The following is an 11,348-nucleotide window of genomic DNA, read 5'->3' as shown; positions in this document are numbered from 1 at the left end:
TATTTATTTTTGAACATAAATTTTTCACCATTTCGTCTTCGCACGCGTGGATGAAGATACCGAGCTCGACGACCGTCGCCGGAGGGCCTTCGTCGTAGCCGCCACGGCCGCCGCCGAAGCCACGGCCACCGCCGCCGCGACCGCCAAAGCCACGACCACCGCCACGCGCACCGCCACCGCGGGCACCGCCTCGACCGCCACGGAAGGACATGATCTCAATGTAAAATTGGGTTTTGAGCCATCTAAAGCCGTGGTTCCAATCGAATTTAGCTCCCGGTGGTTGGTTGCCAATCGTTTTGCACCAACGCCTCCTGCACTTGCAACACCATTTCATTTTACACTATATTCGTTTCGTCAAATAGTCTCGTTTCGACACGAAATCGTGTACGCTAACAGCATTCACGGTGCTGCCATCAGGCATCGCACTATTTAGTGTGCAACGGCGCGCGTGTCGTGCGTTCGTGGGATCGACGCGGCAACGTCCGTGAAGCATCGAGACGTCCAACGCTAGAGTAGCTACGTATTGCAGTCTACGTGACGCTGTAGAACGTACACATATGCAAATGCGCTGCCATACCACGGATGCAAAGCCAGGACTGTGAAAGCTACCGAAGTCGCGCCTGTATCCTTGTGTGATATTAGCCTTGCCGCCGCGCTGGGGCGTGACTTCGACAACACGCCTCGGGGCGCATTGCGCTGGGTAGTAAGCCGTAGCAGGAACGCCACGATGGCGGTCATTGCAACGGCGAATGCAATCTCGAGAGCTTTCCACCTCAGCAGAAAGTGCAATATGAACGGAAATAGTGTGTGATGATGACATCCCAACGGACCCTCTCGGTGGATTTGTTCGACGGCGCCACGTACTAAACAGCGGGACGGCTTCGTTGCGCCTTAGCGACACTTTCCACTTTGCTTCGCCACGTGATCACACAGCGTATCATGGAGCGCGTCCGAGCGATCGAGGTCGGCCTCGTCCTCCTCACAGCAGCCCAGTCGGTGCTCGCACAAGTCGAGACGGCCAGCGAGGTCGGCCGGTACATCATCACCGTCGTCCTCGTTGGCGTCCTTGCCTTTCACATTGCGCGTGGCGTCCTCGTGCCGGGCTATGCCCTCATGGTCCTCAACACTGTCCTGATGTTCGGCTCGTTCTCGGTCCAGTACATTGTCATTGCCCAAGCGCTGTTATGGGTGCTCCTTGCGCTTGGCGTGTACCTCTTCCCGCTGCCCGCCTTTCCCAAAATGACCTCCACCTACCCCAACGTCGGCTGCATCACCGATCGCCTCGAAGACCTCGACGTCCGCATCTTCTACCCATCGCCGGCGTCGAGCAGCAAGCGCATCTTCCTGCCGTATTTGCACCACGGCAAGCACTTGGCCATCGGGCTGAGTATCTTCGCCAAGATCCCGGCGTTCATCTTTTCGCACTTTAAGAACGCGTGGCTGCACGCTGTCGTGGATGTCCCGCTGCTGCCACCGCCGTCCAAGAATGGGTGGCCCGTCCTCGTCTTTAGCCACGGCCTCGGCGGGTCGCTGGAGATGTACGCCGTGCTCCACGAGCAGCTCGCGAGCCAAGGTACCACGCGCCTCTCCATCCTCTTGCTATTGAGGCGACGTGGTTGATGCGACGCGCTTCGTAGGGTACATTGTGTTTGCACTCAACCACAACGACGGGTCGTCGTCGGTGAATCGGCTCGTCGACGCCACCGGGCGCGTCACGGTACTGAGAATCACGGTATGCAATAGAGTTCAATCAAGTGGCTTGTAGTACGATTACTACCACCCGCTTCCGCCAGAGGCCGCGAAAGACTGGGATAACGTCGAGTACAAGATCCGCAACAGTCAGTTGCAGCAACGCGTGGCCAATGTTCAGAGCATGATCAACGCTGTCGAGACGCTGCGAGCCGACCCGACCAGCGTCTTCTACCAAAAGCTCAACCTCGATGCGATCGGCCTCGTGGGACATTCCTTTGGCGGGGCGACCGTCGTGACTGCGTATGCCCCGGATCCACATATTGACGCACGGAACCAACGCGAATGGCTAGGGCGACCCGGGATACCCGAGTCAAGGCGATTGTGGCTATGGACGTATGGATGGCGCCGCTTGACAAGGACGTGGTGCTCAACGGCCCACGTCTTCCGGTGTTGCACTTGATCTCGGAGCAGTGGGTCAACTGGACAACGCACATGGAGACGCTCTCGAAGAACGTATCATCGGCGACGCACCCGGACACGCAGCTCTACGCAATCAAGGACTCGCGCCACAACAACTTTTCCGATCTCGGCCTCTTCTCGCCGGTACTACATCGATGCGTCATCGTGGCTCATAGCAATATCAATGGAGTAGAAAATCAGCCAACTCGCACGGGCAGCCGGCAAGATCGATGTGACCTACGTGCTCGAGGTCATTGCCGACGTCACGGGCGCGTATTTGAAGCCGCACTTGGACAACGGCAACGCTTTATCCTGGACAGACCTCGAAGCCAAGTACCCCGAGCTCGCCAACATGCACCAGCGCACCGAAGCGTCAACCGACGGGTACCAGACGTTTGCGTCGCCCAAACACACGGCGAGTGTTTAACGACAAGTACACCAGTGTTGTCGTGAATGACCCTTTGCTTCGTTTCGGGAATTGGATATAGTAGCACCCCACCATCTTTTGAATATGTATATATACAGTATTAGCATCCAAAGACTGCAGATCTCGTCAAGTGGAGCCAACCTATCGGTGCGGTGGGGGTTATGTAGGCGGTTAGGTTAATTAAAGCCCTCGCCCATCATCGGCGAGCATGGGACAGTGTGATCCTTCTGCGTAGCTATAGGTAGCGTCCTCACGCAGCGTCTGCAGCTCGTGGTCGTGGGGCGCGTCGTCCTGCGGCTGGTGTGACGGTTCTCGTGGCGAGCGAGAGACATGGCGTGTGTATGAGTTGTTTCGCGCTGATTGGTTCACAAATAAATCATTTTAGCCAATGAATACTGCTTACATATAAAAAGCCCATGGATACAAACATCAAGTCTCGTATTCGAGAGCGCATTGAATTGCCCAACAGGTTTCCTACGGCGTCGACAGATTCGCAGCAGCAGCATGATGGACGACAACCGCAAGATCGGGACGCTACTCCTGGGCGTCGGCTTCCTCTTCCTCTTCCTCGGCGTCATGCTCTTCTTCGACGCTGCGCTGCTCGCCATCGGCGACGTGCTCTTCCTCTCGGGCCTCGCCATGACCATCGGCCTCTCGCGCACGATCAAGTTCTTTACGCGCAAGGACCGCTGGCGTGGCATCGTGTGCTTCCTCGGTGGCATCTTCCTCGTCATGATCCGGTACCCGATCATCGGCATGTGCGTGCAGTCCTTTGGCTTCCTCAACCTCTTTGGCTCCTTCTTCCCCGTCGCCGTCGCCTTTCTGCGGCAAACCCCGGTCCTCGGCACGGTCCTCAACCTCCCGGTCATTGGCGACATTGTCGACAAGCTCGCAGGCGCCCAAAAGCGGGGCTACCAAGTCTGAGCTAGAGTTCTCCGCCGCCGACATCGTACACACCAATCAATACACGCACCACCATGTCCTATTCTACTGCCTGCATGCCTGCATCCTCGTCCTTCTGCATCGCTGCGTTCTGCAAACAGCTAGATGCTGCTCCGTCTTCAATCAGCTACGGCTCCCGTGCCCGACTGCTCTCGCTACTGACAAGCATGCTTGCGCTCACCGTCATCACAGCCGACCAATGCACCTCGGTCCTCCACGCAGCAACTGTTGTCGCATTGAAGGCTTGCGTCTCGTTGGCATTGAGAGAGGTTAGTCGATCCAGCCAAATGGAGCCAAGCAGCGGCGTCTCACTTCTAGCTACAAGGACGTTGGCGCGACAATCTCGGCCTTGGCCTTCTTGAGCGACGCGAGCTGCGCCTCGAGCTTCTCGCGCGCCGCCGTGTTGGCCACGCTGTCGACAACGAGGCTCGCGAGCTGCTCGTCCGTCGTCTACCTCGTCGACAAACGGCTCGACAAAGCACGAGTTGAGGCGCATCGGGATCGCATCGGTAAACCGCGTCTTGGCCACGTCCACGTACGCCGCAATCGCCATGTGCAAGTCGAGCGCCTGCGCGTCTTCGTTGCACGTGCCGCCGTGCGCGCGCATGAGTGCTTGAACCGCGCCGACCGAGACGTTGGCCGTCTCGTCACCCGCTGAGAGCGCGCTCAGACCGTCCTGGAGCGCTTGCAGGCGGCGCTCCTGGAGGCTCTCGTAGAGGTCGCCGTTGAGCGTATACGGGCGGCTCTCGGTGGCCAAGACCTTTTCAAGCTCGAGCTCGGCCGTCTCCGACAAGTCGGAGAGCACGTCCTTGACGACGCGCAAAAGGTGCGCCTGCACCCGCGGGTTGGCTTGCGTCGACGAGACCACGCGCGCGGCCACGCCTTCCAGCAGCGTCTCGTACGCGCGGAAGAGCGTCATCATCGGCGCACGCCACTTGGTCACGAAGCGCTCGCGCACAATGTTGCCAAACATGGCACTCGAGACAAAGAGTGGGAGCTCGTTCCCGCGGTTCTCCCGCAAAAGCTGCTTGAGCTCGGAAATGTCTTGGGTCGGGATGAACCGCCAGTAGTTGGTATACGCACCCGGCGACGACACGGCCGACATAATCGAGCGGCCATTGACGCTAATGACGCGCTCGACAATCCACTTGTTTTGGTTCTTGGCGTCGACCTCGACATAGTCACCGACCGCCGGCATCTCCTTGGACCGGTCGACGTTGACGGTGGTCACCACCGAGAGCGCTTCGATTTCTTGTTGAAATTTCGTGTCGAACACGCAGAGGTGCGCGCGGAGACGGTTGTCGACCGAGGACGCCGCCGACGTCGTGTCGAAAAACGCGCCGTCGTCATAGTCGCCGTTGGTCGCGCCGGCGAGTCGGTTCGTGACGAGGCCGACGTGGCGCATGTAGTGCGCGCGGCGTGCACTCGGAGTCGTCATCGCATCGCCCATCGCGCGCAGACCCACTGCGCATGCCTTCATCTGCGCGTCAATCTCGGTAAAGACCGCCGGCATCGCGCTCGCAATCGCTTCGACCAAGAGCGCCGAGAGCTTGGCCGCGAGCTTCTCCGTGCCGACGAGGCCCGGGTCCACCGTGCGCCACACCGGGTGCGTCTTGAAAAACGCCGCTTCGTCCTCGCGGCCCTTTGCGATCGTGACGCCCGACGAGAGCGCGCGCTGGCCGCGGCACTTGACCATGTGGTACCCGAGTCGGCGCTTCTTGGTCGTGTTCAAGAGCAGCTCCTTCACGCTCTGCTCGGCGCCGTCGTCAATGAGGTCGGGCTTTGTAATGATCGAGATCGTGCGCGTGCCGTCGGGATCGGCCGCCTCGGCGGCCTGCAGGATCTCCGTGTTGTGCATATCGACGTTGGCCGGCACGACGGCGAGGATGATCGTTCGCGTCTGCACGAGGTACCGGTCCACGAGCGCGCGGACGCGGCCAATCATGGCCGGGTCTTCGTCGTCCCGCACTGTGCGCACGAGGCCCGGAAGGTCCGTGAGCGTCAAATTCGGAAAGGCGGGGCCTTGGAGCTTGATCTCGATTGCATCGTCCGAGATGACTTGGCCTTCGTCAATGAGGAGCTGCGTAAACTCTTCAATCGCCGCCGTCACGTCGTCGAGCGTCTCAATCTTCTTGGGCGACGTGTCGGCGGCACTCGATTGGTACCGCAAGAGGCGGACGCTGCCTGCAAACGTTGACGCGTGCGTCAGAATGAGTTGCGTCGGACACCGCGTCGTGAGCACGTCCGAGGACGGAAATGAGATGCCAGAGATGGCCGAGAGCACCGACGACTTGCCGCTCGACGTGTCGCCCATGACGGCGATTTGCGGCAGCTCAATGTACTTGTCGAGGCCCACGGCGCGCAACCGGTCGACCAAATGACGGCTTTCGCCCGAGGAGGAGGAGGAGGAGGAAGTCAACATGGTCGTCGTAAAAACGTGTGCGAGAGACGAAGCAAAAGCTACAATGCAATCTTAATGAAAGCGTTTGGCGCTCGGTGGTCGATGCCATCATCCCGCAACGACAGCCGTTCTCTCAAGACAGGTCGGCCTGCTTGATGCATCATGCAATTACAGTACAAGAACGACCGCACCGCGGCGCGGTTAGCACTTGCACTGGGGCGGATGAGCTAGCTGTCAAGGACACAACTATCAAGACTGTCAAGAGGTCCATCGCATATTGGCCATGCGTGTGACGGTTCAAGATACGATTGCATTGGTGCCATTGGCCGAGACGACCGAGGAGGAGTTAAGATCGCTCACGTAGGGAGTACAAGCGGTCGATCACTGGAGTAGCAGGTCGTTTTCTTGTTTGCCGAACTGAGTTGAAGCCACCTTCTATGGGACTGTCAGCAAATGGGCCGCAGGTCCGAGGTGGCGGCGTATGCTGGGTTTGGTCTGGATATCCGGACATCCGGATACCTGAGGCTTGGTGACGAGCACGATATTATTTTGTGAACGACGATGGTCCGTCAAATCAAGAGCGCTCGTGGGGCGGCCAGCGTGGCCGAGAAGCTCGAGGAGCGCCTAAAGCAAGGGGACTTCTATGGGGCGCTGCAGATGTACAAGACGCTCTACAGCCGGTACGCGGCCGCGGGCGACCACATGCGGGCCATTGACCTCGCGCACACGGCGGCGGTCCAGCTCGCCAAGCACGACCAGTTTACGGCCGCGCGCGAAATGGGCTGCCTCATGATCGACTTGTACATGGCGCAAAAGTTCACGGTCGATGCGGCCAACAAGGCGCGCGTGCAGGCCATCTCGGAAGCCTTTAGCGCGACGGCGACGAAAGACCATTCGGAGTTTCTCAAGCAGGCCGTCAAGTGGTCCAAGCGCACGGTAGCCGCCAGCGCGGTGACGCCGAGCTCCAGCTCTGGCTCGCGCGCGTTTACACGGTCGCGACGGACTACACGAGTGCGAACAACCACTTTTTGCACGCCGAGCAGCCCCGCGAGATGAGCCACATGCTCGTGGCGCACGCGGCCACGGGCTACGCCAGCGAGGCCGACCTCTTTGTCGCGCGCGCCGTCTTGCAGTACGTTGCCTCTTTGCTTGTCTATATCACGCATTCACGACGTCAAGGTTGATTTGCTTGGAGAACCTCCGCGATGCCAACATCGTCTTGACCGAGTTCCTTGCGGCCCGCCCGCTGGACACGCCGTTGATCAACTGCGTCAAGTTCATCCTGCGCACGCTCGAGGTACGGCTGCTTGCAGTCTTGGCCAGTGCGTTGACCATGGCATGGTGTAGCGCGATGCCCTCCCGCTCTTTCAGTTGCTTCAGGAGCGCTACGCGTACGCGTTGTCGCGCGACCCGTCCTTCCGCAACGTACGTCCTCCCCTCCTCCTCTTCCTCCTCACGTCGGCGGCTCTAGTTTATGAGCATCATTGCGCAAAAGTACTATGGCGTGCAGCCGCCGCAGTCGGCGCTGAGCTCGCTCATGAGCATGTTTGGCGGTGGCATGTAATGCAACAAGAGCAGTCGCTTGTTCGAGCTAGTCGTATCTTTGACGACTTTCTTGCGCGCTTGCTTCTCGAGCTCTTCGAGCTGGAGGAGCGTGAGCGACTTGATGGGCATGATCTTGGGCTTGCAGAGCACCTCGGTCAGGTTGCCGCGCTCCGAGTAGACAAGGCCGGCCTTGGGCAGCACCTCTTGCAGCATCTCGCGCTTCTACACACTGAAATTTGCCGCACGCGTCACGCGACCGCCGACGTACGTTCATGGTGTCGGTGAGCGATGGGTTGGGGACTGCGACGCCTCACAAGATCGCACCCGAAGCGACGTCTCGACCTCGCAAGATACCAACCGCTCCTCGGTGAGCCTGTGATCCGTGTCCGGTAAGTACTAGACCCCTTTAACTCGAACGCCAGCATCGGGGCAGATGGATGCCCTCAGCCCACTTGCAGCCAACCTTACTTGCGCCTTCTTCCCGGGCATTAGCGTTGCCACTAGCTCCATTTCCTAAACCACGTCCACGTCCACCCTTTGTGCGTCCAAGGTTTTAAAATGTTATGGCACGACGTTCGTAGTCGCTGCTTGATAAGCTCAGTCTTTTAGTTAGTTCAATGTAGAGGTTCGAGAAGGATGTGACCTCATCGACGGCACGTTGGATCACGGAGAGACATCCAATATGTGCTTTTGAGAGGTCGCGTCGCTTTGAGCACAAGTGATAGTGATGCGTGATATGGAGTGCATCGGCGCATCATAGTATACGTGCTACTACGCTAGTCGTTTGTTCAGTAGAGGAATGTATGGTGCTGATCTAGGAGGCGCAGGAGTGGGCCACCACGAAGGTAGCCCCGCTTCTCCACTCTCATCAATCCCAGGCGGCTCAAGAGGTCCCTCAGAACGAGGGACCAGAGAGAGCCAAGCGTTCCTTTCCCACGCAAGTAACAGAAGTCGCAAATAGAGGTGTTGTGACTTCCTGACAAAAGCATGGCGGCGTCGACTACGCAATTCGACTAACTTTCGACTAAACTGCAAATTCAAAACTGAGCGCCCTCAACAGTTGGCTCCGGGCTTTTGACTGGCCAAGAGACCATGCGCCATGGAGTCGAGTATTAATAATGGTGTCTTTTTGGAAGTTCCTACTAGCATTATGATAAATGAAACTTTTCAGTATTATATGTATGATATTTTTAATCAATTCATGTCCCTTCAAATAAGTTTGCAATTATTGCTCACGTAAGTTGGCGCCGAGTTTTGCCGAAGGATGCTACGCACGACGAGCTTGCTGGCCGGGACGCGGCCGACGCTCGCTGCGGCCCATGGCCACAAGCCCAAGCCCGCGTATGGGCAGCTACGCTTCTTCAGTGCCAAGCGCTCCAAGAAGGCAGCGGCGCCGGTCGCCAAAGAGGCGGCCGTCGAGAAGTCGGCCGGCCTCGACCCGTACGTGCGGGACATTGGCTTCTACATGATTACGGCCGCGACGCTGCTGGTGGGCACATCGTACTACAAGAGCATGAACGAAGACGACTCGACGGTGCGTGAGCAATCCATCATCTCGCTTGCGTGCGAACGTCTCTGTGCAGGAAACCTTGGTGTTTCTCCAAGCCAAGCACACAGCGATCCGCAACAAGGTGGTCATTGACATCACGGGACTGCCCACCAAGGTCGAGATGCTGCCGGTACGTACACGCGTTCTTGCTTGCTGTCTCGAGCGACCATACGGCAGGATGCGGTGCAAGACGGCGCGACGATCTACTCGGGCACGATCGGTCTCGAAGGCGAGCGGTACGAATGGTGGCCATGCACGCCCTGGATAAGCATGCATGCATGTATTAGCGGAAAGACAGTCGTGCACTACACGGCCGATGCGAGTGTTACGGATGAGAACGGCAAGTACGCGCTCCGGCGCCTCGACTTGATCCAGGCCGATGGCAGTGTTGTCTCGCTCCTCAAGCCGCAGCCCACTGTTGTCTTGACCGACGCCGAAGACGCCCAAGTGAAAGAGCAGCGCAAAGGTGAGCTCAAGGCGCTCATCTCCAAGCTTGCGCTGCCGGTACATGCCCACGTGATGTCACGACATTCCATTCCCGACGACGATATAGGCGCTCTTGTGCTTTGGCGTCGGGTGCACAGCCGGCTATGTGATGCTGCGCATTCTTAAGAACCGTCCGTCGTACATCATCCAGGTACTGTTCTAGTATTGGACGCGTAGGAATCGCAAACAATGGCTCGTAGATGGGGCTCGACCGCGTGAACCAAGTGCCCAAGGTCAAGGACTTTCTGGGCCACCCGATCAAAACCAACAAGAACACGTACGTCGGCGCGATCTCGGACACGTCGGCCAAGTTTGAGTCGGTGTGCAAGGGCCCGAAGGGTACTAGCATCCTGGTGTTTCTGCAACCGACTCACTACGGATGTAGGGGAAGGCACCATGTATGTCCAGGCGACGCGACCCAACACGGCCAGTGGTGCGTGGGAATTCACGCACTTGTCCATGGGCATCAAGGGCCGCGCCAAGAAGATCACGATCGTTGAGCCGTCGCCCAAGTCGTCGACCCCACTGTAGACCACACCAAGGACATAGAGCCCTTGACCCAATAGAGCTCCGCCATCCTCGGCCATGTCTGAATCCTTGTTCGTGTTGCCGTGGTGTAGCAAGTATATAGATATCATCTACACTATCCTATCCTATCTTGTCCTATCCTATCGGATAAGAGCCAACATGGACTAGTTCCAGTAGCCAAGCGATTGATATGCAAATCACATCGTAGTATTATGATGAGTTAGTCGTCGCTAGTGCCCAAGTCGGTGCAGCTGAGCCTCCAGGTCCCGGACTTCTTTCATGAGCTCTTGGGTGCGTCGGTAGAGCGCGCTAGTCGAGAGCCCTTCGATGGTCGTTTCCAGCTCCCGGTTCGTCGTCGCGTTGGCTTCTTGGGCGGCTTCGGCCGTGACCGCCCGCGTCTCGAGCGCCTTCATGTCGCTCTTGGCTTGTGTCTGCTGCGTCTGCAGCGCCGCTTCCAAAGCAGCTACGCGCGACGCGAGGCTCATCGTCTCCTCCTGGAGCTTCGTCTTGGCCTCTGCGAGCGCCGACTTGTCCGACGAGAGCGCGTTGACATCGGCCGAGAGATCGCTGATGGTCGCCATGAGCTTCAAAATCTTGTTTTCGAGGCGCAGCTCGTTCGATGCGGCGCGGGCTGCTGCGTCGTCGGCTTGCGCTTTGAGCGCCTCGTAAGCCTTGCGTTCTGCCTCGAGCTCTGCGGCTGCGACCAGGTCTGGCGGTGCCGGTGGCTCACCGAGACCCACCTCAATGTCGCTGTCCAAGTCCGTGTCTTCCATCAGCGGCCCAGGAAAGACGGTCCACTGACTCACTTCGTCGACGTCGCCGCAAGCAGGGCAGACCACATGGCGGCCGCGCACCGCATCTTCGTACTTGGCTCGGAACTCCGCGCCCTTAGCGGCGAGGGTGGCACTGGCATCGGCCAGCGCCGTCTTGTGGTCGGCCGAGAGGCGGCGCGCGACGTTCGCTGACGTCTCATGCGCTGTCACAAGATCGGACTACAGAGCAGAGACTTCTTGCTCGTGCTGCGCGGCCTGCACCCTGAGCGTCTTCTTGAGACTCGCTTGGAGCTCCTTGACGTCTTTGTCGAACTTTGACTGAGCAGCAGCAAGCGCCGACACACAGGTCGCAGCCGAATCCTCCGACGCTTCGAGTGATGCCTCCAGATGCTCAGCGCGTCCTGCGAGGCTCGAAGTTGATCTCCGAGAGTTTCGAGATCGCTGTCGTGCTGGGCACGGGCAAGGACAAGCTCCGAGGTGCGAGTCTTGGCCGTGTCCTGCGACGCGTCGAGACTCGCCTGGAGGTTGACGACCTGCGCTTGGAGA

The 11,348-nt window shown here is 58.7% G+C and overlaps 5 protein-coding genes across 5 annotated transcripts; 4 read left to right on the top strand and 1 right to left on the bottom strand.

Moving 5' to 3' along the window:
• Positions 1-855: 855 nt before the first annotated feature.
• On the top strand, positions 856-2,650 carry SPRG_09675 (hypothetical protein). The gene is made up of 5 exons (XM_012349099.1): positions 856-1,573; positions 1,638-1,717; positions 1,766-1,992; positions 2,043-2,295; positions 2,345-2,650. Exons 1-5 carry the CDS (start codon positions 940-942, stop codon positions 2,576-2,578), a joined length of 1,428 nt encoding a protein of 475 aa, XP_012204489.1. The 5' UTR covers positions 856-939; the 3' UTR covers positions 2,579-2,650.
• A 360-nt stretch (positions 2,651-3,010) lies between these two features.
• Positions 3,011-3,559, top strand: SPRG_09674 (hypothetical protein). Its single transcript, XM_012349098.1, has one exon. It carries the CDS (start codon positions 3,083-3,085, stop codon positions 3,500-3,502), a length of 420 nt encoding a protein of 139 aa, XP_012204488.1. The 5' UTR covers positions 3,011-3,082; the 3' UTR covers positions 3,503-3,559.
• Positions 3,560-3,838: 279 nt separating this feature from the next.
• Positions 3,839-5,834, bottom strand: SPRG_09673 (hypothetical protein; the record flags this gene model as incomplete). Its single annotated transcript, XM_012349097.1, has 2 exons — positions 3,839-3,947; positions 4,003-5,834. 2 exons carry the CDS (start codon positions 5,832-5,834, stop codon positions 3,839-3,841), a joined length of 1,941 nt encoding a protein of 646 aa, XP_012204487.1.
• Positions 5,835-6,482: 648 nt separating this feature from the next.
• SPRG_09672 (hypothetical protein) lies at positions 6,483-7,485 on the top strand (the record flags this gene model as incomplete). The annotated part of the gene is made up of 5 exons (XM_012349096.1): positions 6,483-6,857; positions 6,884-7,053; positions 7,101-7,218; positions 7,269-7,346; positions 7,393-7,485. The coding sequence occupies 5 exons, from the start codon at positions 6,483-6,485 to the stop codon at positions 7,483-7,485; spliced, it is 834 nt and encodes a 277-aa protein (XP_012204486.1).
• A 1,245-nt stretch (positions 7,486-8,730) lies between these two features.
• SPRG_09671 (hypothetical protein) lies at positions 8,731-10,088 on the top strand (the record flags this gene model as incomplete). Its single annotated transcript, XM_012349095.1, has 7 exons — positions 8,731-9,000; positions 9,050-9,145; positions 9,193-9,251; positions 9,303-9,519; positions 9,569-9,652; positions 9,702-9,840; positions 9,887-10,088. The coding sequence occupies 7 exons, from the start codon at positions 8,731-8,733 to the stop codon at positions 10,030-10,032; spliced, it is 1,011 nt and encodes a 336-aa protein (XP_012204485.1). The 3' UTR covers positions 10,033-10,088.
• Between the last annotated feature and the right edge of the window lie 1,260 nt (positions 10,089-11,348).

Source organism: Saprolegnia parasitica (genome assembly GCF_000151545.1).
Source record: "Saprolegnia parasitica CBS 223.65 unplaced genomic scaffold supercont2.50, whole genome shotgun sequence".
Classification (NCBI taxonomy): Eukaryota; Oomycota; class Saprolegniomycetes; order Saprolegniales; family Saprolegniaceae; genus Saprolegnia; species Saprolegnia parasitica.
Note: the sequence above shows the minus strand (reverse complement) of the source record. Positions and strands in the feature narration are given on the sequence as shown.